This window comes from Geospiza fortis, unplaced genomic scaffold (assembly GCF_000277835.1).
Source record: "Geospiza fortis unplaced genomic scaffold, GeoFor_1.0 scaffold576, whole genome shotgun sequence".
In the NCBI taxonomy this organism is placed as follows: domain Eukaryota; kingdom Metazoa; phylum Chordata; class Aves; order Passeriformes; family Thraupidae; genus Geospiza; species Geospiza fortis.
In genome coordinates this window covers 207,382-221,581 of record NW_005054603.1, presented here as the reverse complement: position 1 = coordinate 221,581, position 14,200 = coordinate 207,382, and the positions used below count along the sequence as shown (strand labels likewise).

General features: G+C 50.2%; 1 protein-coding gene across 1 annotated transcript in view; it reads left to right on the top strand.

The window, feature by feature from the left end:
• Window positions 1-10,725, top strand: part of EXOC6B (exocyst complex component 6B) — a 254,020-nt gene extending 243,295 nt beyond the window's left edge. Inside the window, exons 18-19 of the mRNA XM_031064544.1 lie at window positions 219-331; window positions 7,977-10,725. Coding sequence (XP_030920404.1) covers window positions 219-331; window positions 7,977-8,103 — 240 coding nt within the window. The 3' untranslated portion in view covers window positions 8,104-10,725. The remainder of the gene's footprint in view (window positions 1-218; window positions 332-7,976) is intronic.
• The last annotated feature ends 3,475 nt before the right edge of the window (window positions 10,726-14,200 follow it).

The following is a 14,200-nucleotide window of genomic DNA, read 5'->3' as shown; positions in this document are numbered from 1 at the left end:
TAAATTAATACAGCCCTGCATTAATCAATGTTAAGTATTCCTAAATTAACAATGAAGTACAATCAATTAATGATGAAACCTTAACAGAGTAATATTAAACCAATTAGTAAAACCTGCATTAATTTTTTTATGGATAACTCCACCTGCCCAGGACCTCTGCCATCTACCTGCTCCCTTTTCCAGCTTTTTCAAACCCCGTTTGTTTTTTCCCTTTCCAGCTCCTGGATCTGTTCATCCAGTGGGATTGGTCGACATATTTGGCCGACTACGGACAGCCCACGTGCAAGTACCTTCGTGTGAACCCCAACACAGCCCTCACCCTGCTGGAAAAGTGAGTGTGGCCCCCGAATCCCAGGAGAATTTCCACCCCCATCGTGCTTTAGCAGCTCTTTCCATCCCTGTGAGCAAAGATCTCGGCCCCGGGTGGACAGAGGGAGCTCAGATGGAAAAATCCCATTTTATCGCATTGACCCGAATCCCACGTTATCCAAATCCAATGGCTTGGCTGTGGGTCCTTCTTTTCATTGGCTCTTAAGCAGAGTTTTCCTTGTCCTACCAGAAAATTTGGCTGTAAAGATGAACCTCCAGCTCCAAAATCCTTTAAAATGTGCTGGCCTGCAGGCAGGAGTGGCTATCCTGAATTTTTCAGTGTTTGGGCAATGCCATGAACAACTTTTGATCGTGAAGTGGTCGGGCAGTTGGACCACGTTGTTGTAGGTTCCCTTCCACCTGAGGATATTCTATTTTATTCCATTCTATCTCTGTATTTCTGTATTTGTATTTCTTTTTATTTCTATTTTCATTTCTATTTCTATATTTTGAATTTTATTTATTTCTGTTTCTATTTATTTATATTTAATTCTATATTTATTTCTATTTCTGTATTTTTATTTCTATTTATTTCTATAGTTCTATATTTCTATTTCTATGTATTTCTTTTAAAATTTATTTCTATTTCTATATTTTTTCTACATTTCTATAGTTCTGTTTATTTCTATATTTATTTTGATTTTTGTATTTTGTTTCTGTTTCTATATTTTTATTTCTATTTATTTCTATTGTTCTATTTATTTCTGTTTTCATTTCTATTTCTGTATTTTATTTCTGTTTTATTTCTACTTCTGTATTTTATTTCTATTTTAGTTCTATTTCTATGTTTTATTTTCTATTTCTGCTTCTGTATTTTTATCTCTATTTCTATATTGCTACGTTTCCATATTTCTATATTTCTTTATTTCAATATTTCCATATTTCTATATTTCTTTATTTATGTATTTCTATATTTCTATATTTCTATATTTCTATATTTCTATATTTCTATATTTCTATATTTCTATATTTCTATATTTCTATATTTCTATATTTCTATATTTCTATATTTCTATATTTCTATATTTCTATATTTCTATATTTCTATATTTCTATATTTCTATATTTCTATATTTCTATATTTTTATTTCTATTTCTGTATTTCTATATTTCTATACTTTTATTTTTTTTATTTCTACAGTTCTATTTATGCCTATTTTTATTTCCATATTTTATTTCCTATTCATTTCTGTTTCTGTATTTTTATCTAAATTTCTATATTTCCATACTTCCATATTTTTATATTTTTATATTTCAATTTCTTTCTATTTCTCTCTTTCTATTTCTATTTATTTTTTTTCTATTTCTACACAGCCCTATCATTTTTATTTCCATTCCTTTCTATTCTCATTTTTTCCCGTTTCTCCCACCTCCCTCCGGCAGGGTTCCCGGAGAGCCCCGATCCCGGTTCCGTGGGGCCGGAGGAGCCTCCGGGGCTCCCTCAATCCATCCTTTGAGGGCCGTCGTTCTCATGCTCCGCACGGCTCCATCCCAAACCCTGGAGCGCTGCCGGGAACAGCGCCCGGGGCTCCGGGCTGGCTCCTGGGGGGCTCTGCCAGTCCCGGGAACGCTGCGGGATTTGCCTCAGGAAAAGCGGGATTTGCTTTGCCTGTCACCCCTGCCCGTGGTGGGTCTCCCAGATGATCTCCGCTGGTCCAGCTCCAAGCTGGCTTGGGTAGGATCCACTCTGCTCCTGCTCCCGGCAGACCTCCCAGGTCGTTTTCCAGCTGGTGGGACAGAGAACGAGCCAAAAAGCGGGAATTTAGCGTTTTCTGAGCGGCTCCTGGCACGGGCGCTGCAGTGCTGGGTCCTGCACGGAGGAGAGGGCAGGAGGGGATCCTCGTGGAGTCATGGAATGGTCTGGGTGGCAAAGGGACCTTAAAGCCCATCCAGCTCCATGGGCAGGACACCTTCCACTGTCCCAGGCTGCTCCAAGCTCTGTCCAACCCAGCCTTGGACACTTCCCGGCATCCAGGGGCCTTGAATGTTCTTCTGGAAGTGTGGCCCCAACCCTAAACTCATCACCTCCTCCTCAAGGAGGAGGAGAGACCCCAAATCACCTCAAACTGCCCCTCATGCTCTGATTCCGTGGTTAATCCAACCCCAGCTGCATCCCTGAGAGTGCCCAAGGCCGGGCTGGACGGGGCTGGAGCACCGTGGCACAGTGGTGACATGGGGTGGCACTGGGTGGGCTTTAAAGATCCCTTCCAACCCAAATTATTCCCTGGATCTCTGATTCTGTGAGCGACCTTGGGGTGTTTGTGAACTTTGGGGTTCCCTCAGTGTCACCACGGTCCAGCTCCTCTCCACCGGAGGAGAAGGACGGATGTCACAGCACCTCAGGACACTCCCGGGGCACCAGTGAGGGAAACAGGGACTAAACTGGGTTTAAAAGGACTTTTACACCTCATGGCGTTGTGTTTATACTGGTATTTTATGGTTTATCTTGTCCCGGGGTTATTTGGCGCCGTGGGTCAGGGATGGGTGTGGAAATGCTGGGGATGGTTGGATTTGGTGACCTTGGAGGGCTCTTCCAGCCAGGATAATTCTGTGACACACAGGGAATTCGTGACCCAATATCTGTGATGGGAAAGTGAGAGGTTTATTCAGAGCTAAAATAAAGGGACACCCAAAATCTGGGAGTTTGGCCATGCAGCATCTGGGAGAGCCGGGGAATTGAGGCAGGCAGTGAGCTGGGGTCGTGGTAGAGACTGGGAAGGCGGTGGGACAGCAGGAGAGCAGCTCCACACTCAGCGGCGTTAAAATGTCACCAAACCCCAGCCTGGCTCATTTCATAAAGTCATAAAATCATGGGTTGGGTTGGGTTGGAAGGAACTTTAAGGATCATCCTGTTCCCACCCCATCCATGGGCAGGGACACCTCCCAGGTGGGTCCAACCTGGCCTTGGGCACTGCCAGGGATCCAGGGGCAGCCCCAGCAAATCTGGGAATTCCAGCCCAGCCAGGAATTCCTTGCCAAGATGCCAGCCCAATCTCCCCTTTCCCAGTGGGAGCCATTCCCTGGCTCCTGCCCCTGCAGGCCTTGTCCCCAGTCCCTCTCCAGCTCTCCTGGAGCCCCTGCAGGCACTCTGAGGATTCCCTGGAATTTTCCCTTCTCCAGGGGAACATTCCCAGCTCTGCTGGAGCAGAGGGGCTCCAGAATCCTGGAATGGGTTGGGTGGGAAGGAACCTTAAGGATCATCTCATTCCCTCTCCCATCCATGGGCAGGGGCACCTGCCACCATCCCAGGCTGCTCCAAGCCCCAGTGTCCATCCTGGCCTTGGTCACTGCCAGGGATCCCCTCGGAGGGGTCTCTCTCCATCCCCCAGGAGCTCTCCCGAGGCTCCTCGCGCCAGGCACATCCTCTGCCTCCCATCCCGCCGGGAATCCCGGGGGGAATTCTGAGCAGGGGCCGGCTCAGCCTGTAACCTGTTCTCCTGGTTATCTGTGTCCCTTATCACCGCGGTGTCTGTGTCTCTCCCAGGATATCCCGGGTGTAAGTATGCGCTCGCTCGGGCTTTCACCCTCACCTGGCAGGGCCCCGATTGTCCGCTCTCAATGGAGCCCGAAACGCTGGAAATGCAAAGTGCCTCTGGAGCGGGGCCCTGCGCAACCCGATCCTCCCAAATGCACTAATTAGAGCTAAAAGAGGAGCTTTTACCCCGCTGCTTTCTTCCCCTCCCGGATTAATTGAGACAAAGCTCGGCTCTCTCCGAGGTGGTGTTTGTTGACAGGGGTGGGGACAGCGCCGAGCTCGCCTTTCCCTTCCTTTCACTCCTAATCCTGGGACCGGCTTCCAAACCCGCGGTTATCCCGAGGCTCTGCTCGGAGAAATAAAACCGGGGAGCTGCAGAGCCCAACCCGAATCCTGCAGGATTTTATGTCCTGTATCTTAATTAATTAATAATACCATAATCGCCAGTGCTTGCACCTTCACATGGTGGCTGGAGATTCCAGCAGCTCCCAGATGCTCCCAGACTTTTCCAGATCCACCTCTGTGAGTTTGTTGTGGGTGCTCCCAGTTATCCCAAGGCTCTTCTCAGGGAAAAAACCCCATGGAGCTGCACAGCCTGTCCCAAATCCTGCAGGATTTTCTCTCCTGTATCTTAATTAATTAATGCCTCAGTGCTTGCACCTTCACATGGTGGCTGGAGATTCCAGCAGCTCCCAGATGCTCCCAGACTTTTCCAGATCCACCTCTGTGGGTTTGTTGTGGCCACTCTCAGTTATTCCAAAGCTCTGCTCAGGAAAAAGAACTGTGGATCCGCATAGCCTGACAGGAATCCTGCAGGATTTTGTGTCCTGTAGGCAGCTTAATTAATTCATAATATTTAATGTCTCAGAGTTTGCACCTTCACGTTGTGTCTGGAGATTCCAGCAGCTCCCAGACTTCACCAGATCCACCTCTGTGGGTTGTTAAGGGAGCTCCCGGTCATCCCGAGGCTCTGCTCAGAGAAATAAAACTGGGGAGCTGCACAGCTCGTCCCAAATCCTGCAGGATTTTGTGTCCTGTAGGCAGCTTAATTATTAATAATATTTAATGTGTCAGTGCTTGCACCTTCACATGGTGTCTGGAGATTCCAGCAGCTCCCTGACTTCACCAGATCCACCTCTGTGGGTTTGTTATGGGCACTCCCAGTTATCCCAAGGCTCTTCTCAGGGAAAAAACCCCATGGAGCTGCACAGCTTGTCCCAAATCCTGCAGGATTTTCTCTCCTGTATCTTGATTAATTAATAATAGTTAGTAGCTCAGTGTTTGCACCTTCACATGGTGTCTGGAAATTCCAGCAGCTCCCAGCAGCTCCCAGACTTTTCCAGATCCACCTCTGTGGGTTTGTTTGGGGATCAGGGCTCCAGCTGCAATCCCTTTCCATGCTGATCCAGAGGTTTATCCATCCAGCTCATCCCAACGCACCCCAAGGTTTTCTCACACGGAATGTGCGCTGCTTCCAGAACATTCCGTGGACCCCGGCAGGTCCCACGGGGTGGGAAATGGCCCCAAAGGTGCTGGGTTGGAAAAGCTTCAAATTCCCGGTGCGTGGAACAGCTGGGAAGAGCTTTCCAAAGGTACAGATCAACTTCCAGCACCTCTGATGTCCCTCTGGAACCCGTGAGAGCTCCTGGAGACCTCGTTTGGAGCTCCAGGGGAGGATAATTATCCCCAAATCCACGATAGCAGGACCTGGGCCACTCCAAACCCCACTTGCTGCTGGCACAATCGCTCCCTGGTTCTCCTGGAGGAGCAGCTGCCAACCTTCTGTGGCTGAAAAAATAGGGAAAAACAAACAAATCCCGATTTTTTGCTGGCTGGAAGTGCTCCAAACTCTCCTGTTCCTGTTGGGAGGGCAGCTCCGTCTCTGGTAACCCCAGTAAATTCCCCTTTGGGATAAAGCTGTTATCCTGGATTCCAGATCCAAGCCTGGTGGTTTTTGGGAACATTTCAGATTCCCTGTGGCTCTTTCGAGGAGATTGAAGCCTGGAAAACCTTGGGTGTTTGTTTGTTTGTGTTCCGGAAGGTTGGAGAGGTTGGGGTTGTGCTCAGTTGGCTCCAGATCCTCGGGATGATCCAGTGCCAGCTTCCCAGGGACCATCAGCGCCGTGTCCTTGTCACTTCAGCGCTTCCTTTAGGTCCCCACAGCCAAAAAACTGGGATTATGGGATGCATCCAAAGCCCTCAGCCTCTGCCAGATCTGATTTACCCAGAAAATCTTTTACAAATTGGGATAATTTGGAGGAGCCGAGCCCCAGCAGGTTGGATTTGGGGAGGTTGTGCCTTCAGGAGCTGCTGGAAGGTTGATCCTGGTGGGATTTTTTTTTTTTCCCTTCTCAGCACCCTTGGGAAGTGTCCCAAGCCCTGTCCCCTCCAAAATATGGATCTGGGAATTCAGGAGTGCATGAACCCCTCCCCAGCTTTGCCCCCATCCCACCTCTTGCTCTGCTGGGCTCTGGATTTATGGAGACCTCCTGGAGACCCCGTGCTCCTTCCAAACAGCTGGATTCCTTGCCGGAATGGGAATTATTCCGTGTTACATTTAATATAAATTATATACATTTATATAATTTATATCTTTTATTCACTGAGGGGAAAATGGGATCGTGGACAGTGCCCCTGCCCATGGCAGTGGGGTTGGAAATGGATGGGATTCAAGGTCCCTTCCAACTCAAGCATTCCGTGATTCCCTGGAATATTTTATAAAATTTAAATTCACAGCTTCAGACCTTCCCAGCCTCCCCCAAAGCTGCATCTCGTGCATGCAAGTTTTAAGTAAAAAGCCTTAATTCTGTGGATTCTGTGCTGATTTTCAAATTTCCTCCTCAAATTCCATCGCCGCCACAAGAAGTGATGTGGGGATGGAGAAATCCCTGCTTGGAAGAGGGATCCAAGTGCAGGATTCAGGATTTCCTGCATTCGGGAATTGGGGAGAGACCCCAAAGTGGTATTGATTGGGATTAGAGGGGTTTAAAGCAAAAACACCTGAAAATTTCCAAAAAAAATTGGTGTAGAGCCTGGAAATTCCATGTGCTCCTTTCAGACAACTGGATATTCCCAATCCCTGTTCCATAACCTGTTTGTGCTCCATGCAGGATGCAGGATGCCAGCAGGAAAAACAAGGTTTTCGCCCAGTTCTGGAAAAATTAGCGGGAACTGGGGAGACCCCAAAGTGGCATTGGTTGGGATAAAAAATGCCCCAAAATTTGGTGTAGAGCCTGGAAATTCCATGTTCCCCTCTCAGACCACTGGACATTCCCAATCCCTGTTCCATAACCTGTCTGTGCTCCGTTCAGGATGCGGGACACCAGCAGGAAAAACAACGTTTTCACCCAATTCCAGGAAAAAAGAGTGGGAACTGGGGAGACCCCTAAGTGGCTCCATGATTTGGATAAAAATGCCCCAAAAACTGGTTTAAAGGGTTGAAATTCCACGTGCTCATCCCTGAGCACTGGACATTCCCAATCCCTGTTCCATAACCTGTTTGTGCTCTGTGCAGGATGCGGGACACCAGCAGGAAAAACAAGGTTTTCGCCCAATTCTGGAAAATGAGCAGGAATTGGGGAGACTCCAAAATGGTGTTGATTGGGATTGGAGGGATTTAAAGCCTGAAAAATGCCCCAAAAATTGGTGTAGAGGCTTGGAATTTCATGTTCTCCTCTCAGACCACTGGACATTCCCAATCCCTGTTCCATAACCTGTTTGTGCTCCGTGCAGCATGCGGGACACCAGCAAGAAAAATGTTTTCACTCATTTCCAGAAAAAAAGAGCGTGAACTGGGGAGACTCCAAAGTGGCAATGATTGGGATGAAAAATGCCCAAAAAATTGGTGTAGATGCTTGAAATTCCATATTCTCCTCTCAGACCGCTGGACATTCCCAATCTCTATTCCATAACCTGTGTGTGCTCCGTGCAGGATGCGGGACACCAGCAGGAAAAACAACATTTTCACCCAATTCCGGAAAAATGAGCGGGAACTGGGGAGACCCTAAAGTGGCATTGACTGGGATGAGAAATGCCCCAAAAATTGGTGTAGAGCCTGGAAATTCCATGTTCCCCTCTCAGACCACTGGACATTCCCAATCCCTGTTCCATAACCTGTCTGTGCTCCGTGCAGGATGCGGGACACCAGCAGGAAAAACAACGTTTTCGCCCAATTCCGGAAAAACGAGCGGGACAAGCAGAAGTTGATCGACACCGTGGCCAAGCAGCTGCGTGGCCTCATCAACAGCCACCACTCCTGAGGGGCTCGGGATCTCCTTCCTGCGGCCTGGACTTCAGGAATCTCGTTGGGAGAGAAGATTTGTATTTTTTTATTCGCCTGGAAAGTCTCCGCGGAGCTTCCCCCCCCCGATGGCAAAACGCTCCTGGTGCAACAATCCTGGGAAAAAGAGGTGGTGGCAGGAGTGTCCTGGATAAACTCCTATTTTCAGGGGTTTAGGAAGTGATGGGAATTCTTGGAGCCTGGGAGAAGTTCACACCCGGACTGGGTTTTTTGTTTTTGTTTTTGTCAAAGCCAAATTGAAGGGATCATCCTGCCTTCCTTCTGTTAATTTATTCCCTTGGAAAACTGAGAAATCTGGGAAGAGCCGTGGGTTCTCTGGGCAGAGGGAAGAGGGTCACCCTGAGGGTGCCCTGTGGTTTGGATTTAGGTAGGAAAAAGGGATTTCCCAGGGGATTTTTCTCCTCTTTTCCCCCTCCACAAGCTGATTTCCATGTTAGCCTGCAAATCCCTGGAATCGCGACCCTTTCCCACATGTCCGTAGCCATCCCTGAGCTCCACTCCGGGACCTGCCAGGGGCTGTGGGATCACGGAGAAGGGTTTGGAGCAGCCTCCTTGATCAGATTTGGGAAAAAAAACAGCTGAAGGATAATCTGGGGACGTGTCCTGCGGCAGCACTGCGGGGCTGGGATGCTGCTGGACACATCCATGGATAGGGAAAGGGAAGGCATGGATGCTCGCAGGGATGAGGGGAAGGCACACTGGGATCTGCCAGTGTCCAGGAGGGATTTTTCCCTTTCTTTTCCATGCTGGTATCGCATCCTCCCTCTGCTCCTGATGGCTCAATGGGGAAAACTCCCCTAGGCCACCCTGGCTGGAGCTGGGAATCTCCTGGACACATCCATGGATGGGGAGCAGGAAGGGATGGATGCTCCACAGGGATAGAAGGAAAGCACACTGGCATGTCCCAGAGTCCCAGAAGGGACAGATTCCCAGAGAGGGAAGGATTTTCCCTCTCTTTTCCATGCTGGTGTCCCATCCTCCCTCTGCTCCTGATGGCTCCATGGGGAAAACTTCCCTGGGAAGTTTTGGGGCTGGACCAGTGGGAATCTCCTGGAGGCAGTGGGAGATTCCCCATGGAGCAGCGCTGCTCCAAAGTGCCTGTGGATAAAATTCCCCCTGTCCTGAAGGTCCCCAGGAATTCTCTGCTCAAACCAGGCAGCCACCAACAGGATTTAATCCCAGGGTTCCACTTCCAGAGGGGGATTTTTGCCCTTCCTTCTCACCTTGCCCCTAATCCCTCACATTATCCAGCCACATTCCCAAGCCCTCAAAGGGAATTCCGATCTCCCTGGTGGTTGTTGCAGCCCTGAGCTGCTGCTCCTGTGCCCATTCCCAACCCTCTGGACGCACCAGTCCAGAGGTTTTACCTTCCCACCTTGCTCCTCAGCAATGTTTTGGGGTCGGTTTTCATTTGGAGAAGGTTCCTTTGGCTCAATCCCAAAATTAAACGGGAACACGGTCAGGAATGACCCCCTTGGAGCTCTTAGGCTGTCCCGGCCATCTCCAGCTACAGGGACCAAGGGATTGTTTTCATTGATAAGAGGGAACATTTGTAATTCCTTGGATTTGGAGAGGGATCGGGGGTTCCTTGTGAGCTCCTCCTGGGGGGACATGGAAGAGGAATGACGGGAAAAGCAGCAGGTGAAGGAAAGTTGGAGTCAGCGTGGCCAGAAAGGGATCAGCTTTGGAGACAGCTCTGGAAACGACCCAGAGGGACAAGGGACGGGAGTTCTGGGAGTGGGATGGAGAGGGAGCAGAAACCCCGGGATGCAGGGAAGGGATTTTGTGCTGCCATCCTGAAATTCCACTTTCCCCTCCTATATTGCCCTCCACGAGGTATTCCCACAAAAAAATCCCCAGCAAAGCCTCATTTCAGGTGCTCCAGGCAGCTCCCACTCTTCCCAAACCCATGCAGGATCCCCTTCCCATCTCCCGGATTCCAGGAGCAGCAACCTGGGATGGGTTTCCTCGCTCCTTCAGGAGCTTTTTTTTTGGAAAAACCAGGATTGGGATCCTCCAAACCAGCTCCTGGCACTCGGGATTTGCTGCTGGGGAAGTCAAATCCGGCCAAGGCAGAGATTCTGGGAGTTCCTGATCTCGGGAGGTCAAGAGCCGGAACCGCAAGTCAGAGCCCGGGATGAAAAATGGGATTTTGGGACTCTGGTCCTAATTAACTTTTTGTTCCAAGAGATGTTCCATCACTCCCGAACAAAATTAATCTTTTAAACAGATTGCCCCAAAAAAAAAAAAAAAAGCCCTGGAAGACATCCCAAATCCCCTCTCAGTCTCTTCCTAATGATGGGTGTCCTCCGACACGGATGGAATTGCTTAGGAGGGAAAAGTCGCTGCGGGGAATTTGAAAGGGGGGTGGGAAACGAGGGCAGGGCCCAAATCCAAGATTTCCAGCTTCCCAGAATGAATAATTGCTGCTCTCACACCTCGCTCCACATCCACTGAGCGTTCCTTAGTGGATTTTATTTTTTAAGAAAATTGGATTATCCCATAATTTTCCCGGCTCCAGCAAATATACTCCAGCAGCAGTGGGAAAAAATTATATTAAAATTCAAATTTAGCTTCCCAAGAAGCTTCTTTCCTTCTTCAGGAGTTGTCAGGCATTCCAGGAGTTGGGAATAATCCCATAAAAGGTGTCCAAAGTGGGAATTTGCGGCCCAACCCATCCATGGGATGTTCTCCCTGAGCCACCAGCACCTGGGAGGTGGGAAAGGAGGGGTTTTCCTGGGATTTTTTGGGTATTCCTGGGGCTGGAGTTCAAGCCAGATGCTCACAGTGATTTTTGCACTTTGTTCCAGATCCAATCCCAGCTCCCGCTCAGATGGGGGCGGGAGGAGTTGGGATGATGCTGTTTTGGGGTTGTTTCCTCCAGAATTGGCTGCTTTGGGGAAGGTGGAATTTCGGACAGGAGCTGTGGGAAGGGTCCTGGTGGCCCCAAATTCCTTGGAAGTGAGGCTGGGACGGAGCTGGGGCCACTCTGGGGACATCTCTGCTGCCACGTCCCTCGTGACGAAGTTTTGGGATCGAATTCCAGCCAGAACCCAAATCCCAGGCAGAGATTCCAGCCAGAACCCAAATCCCAGGCAGAGATTCCTCACCCTTGGGTGTCTCCTGCCTCCGCTGGGCTTTTCCCATTAGTTCTGGGTTGGGTTTGGTGCTTTTTGGGGCCTTGGAGGGGTTTGGAGCATCCAAACACCGTCCCACGCTCCAGCTGGATTCGTGTCCCATCCCTGGATCCCGGAGGATTTTTGGGATCTCTGTCCCATTTTTCCTACAGCTCCACGGGGCTGGAGACCCCTCGTATCCCCCCGGCATGATTCCATATTTATCCCACTGCTGGCAGCTCCAAGGGAACGCAAATCCCATAAATCCCATCCCAGGATGATCCCAGCTCTGCTGTCCACTGGGAACGCCGTGGATCAGTGGGAAGTGACCAGAACACGCCAGGATTGGCTGGGATTCACCCCAAAAATTCCGGGATGGAAGGGGGGGCTTGCTTCACCCCAAAGCTGCTGCTCCAGCCCCTCTCTTGTCCCCAGGGCTGGATTTGGGAAGCTTTTCCTGGAGCTGGGATCCATCCCCACCTGCAGCTTCCCAAAAATTCCGTGGGCAGCTCTGGAATCCTGTCCTGTCCAAGCTGCTCCCTGCCTTGGCTCATCCCTCAGATTCTGTTTTGCCAGGAAAACCCCCCCTTTTCCCTTTGATTTTGGGGTGGAAGGACCTGATTTTGGGAACCGAGGTGGTGAAAACAGCTTTTTTTGCACAAGTCGTTGCACAATAAGGGGAAAATTTAGCAAATTTAGGTTTAACTTTAAAGGGAAATTTTGTTGTTGGTTTGGTTTTGTTTGTTTTTTTTTTTCCTTAAAACTCGCTAGCAGAGCTACTGATTCCAAGAGGAAAAAGAGCTGGAATGGTTGGAGAAAGGACTGCATGGTTTACAGGTTCAATTCTGTTAGAAATTAGCATGTTGGACATTTATCCTGGTGTAATTCCAATTAAACAAATACAGCATTTAACTGTTTCATTAACGCCTCGTCTGGCTCTGTGCATCCCCGGGGAAAAACCTGACCCCTGAATCCCATAAAGGATAAAATCCCTCATCCCCTTTGGACACCTGGCTGCTGCCGGAGCACCCAGGCTTATGGGGGATCCAGGGGCAAGAAAATCCCTGGATGAGAGTTGGATTCCACCCTCCCTCATTGCCCTGAGCAGAAACCAAGTTTTGCCGAAATTTTGGGGGGATTTTAATTGGTTTCTATCCAAAAATTCCTCCCTGGGAAGGTGGGGAGGAGCTGGGTTGGAATTCCCAGATTTGCTGGGGCTGCCCCTGGATCCCTGGCAGTGCCCAGGCCAGGTTGGACACTGAGGCTTGGATCCACCTGGGGCAGTGGGAATTGTCCCTGCCCATGGAACTGGTTGGGATTTAAGGTCCCTTTTCCACCCAAACCACTCCAGCATTCTGGAGATGGGGAAATTTCACGGAATGGCTCAAGCAGATGATGTGGGGTTTGTGTAGGAGGAAGGATTTAGGGAATATCCATGGGATGGCAAAGATTCCTGGATGGCTTGGATTCCATGAATTCCTCTAAATCCCTTTTTTCAGCCCTTTATCCCTGCTGGGGTGGGGATTCCCAGGTGTTAATTTGGAGCAGTGGGAAGGAAAATATTCCCTGGATTTGTTGGTGACTCCACCTCTGCCAGGGAGAGGGGAAAACGAGGATGGGAATTTGGGAAAATCCTGGATTTATCTAGGATATTTCCCCACAGGAGAGGGGAAAAGGAGGGGGGGAATCTGGGAAAATCCTGGATTTAACTGGAATATTCCTGGGCATTTCCTGATAATGGAAAAAAGGGAAAAACTCCATCTCCTCCCACATCAGGTCCAGGGAGGACTCAGCAATCCAGGAAACCCCCCCAGTGCCTGGGATAAGGACCTTTGTGTCACCCCCGTGCCCTTTTCCTGGTGGATTTTGGGATGCTCCAGGTGGGAGATGGAGATGTGGGGACAGGACGTGGTCCAGCACTGTGGGAGATGGTGGGAAGGGATCTTGGATCATCCTGGATCAGTGGATCCTGGACCTTCCTGGATCAGAAGATCTCAGACCATCCTGGATCAATGGATCTCAGACCTTCCTGGATTTGTGGATCCTGGACTGTCCTAGGTCAGTGGATCTTGGACCTTCCTGGATCAGAGGATCTCGGATCAGCATGGATCAGTGGATCCTGGACCTTCCTGAATCAGTGGATCTCAGACCTTCCTGGATTTGTGGATCCTGGATCTCAGATCACGGTGGATCATTGGATCTCAGGCTTGGATCTCAGAATGGATCTCAGATCATCCTGGATCAGTGGATCCTGGATCACCCTGGATCAGTGGATCCTGGATCAGGGAGTGCAGCACGGGTGGGTTTTGGGGCACGGGTTTGGGGTGCTGCAGTGGCACCGATGTCACCCTGGCTGTGGCTGGGCCCTGAATCAGTGCCCGGAGCGGGGCCAGACCTCAGTGGGGCCCTGTGGCTCCCCTGGGCTGGCTCTGCCACCAGCTCTGTCACCCCTCGTGTCCTCGGGACACCCCTCGTGTCCTCACGGTCCCCTCTCGTGTCCTTGGGACACCCCACATCCCCTCCCTGTCCTCCCTCATGTCCCCCCAGCCCCGAGCCACCGTTCCAGCCCCAGGGATGTGTTCCCAGCCCAGTTTTCACCAAACCATGGAAGATCCTGGTGGGAAGGGACCCACAGGGATCGCCCAGCCCCACTCCCAGCCCTGCCCAGGACACCCCAACCACCCCCCGAGCCACCCCAAGCAGGGAGGTTTTCCTTTCCCCCTGGTTTTCCTTGATCCAGGCGACACAATCGTTTTCCAGCAGCTGCTCCCGAGCGTTCCTTTCCGGCTGCCTCTGTCCCGACCTCGGTTCCCCTCCTCACCCCCTTCCCGGTGGGATCAGCTGAGGCTGCGGGAGGCGGAGCTGCCAGATGAGTCTGACTCCTCCAGGTGGGATTTGTCTCCTCCGGGGAGCCCCGGGAATGCGGCAGGGGGGGGGGTT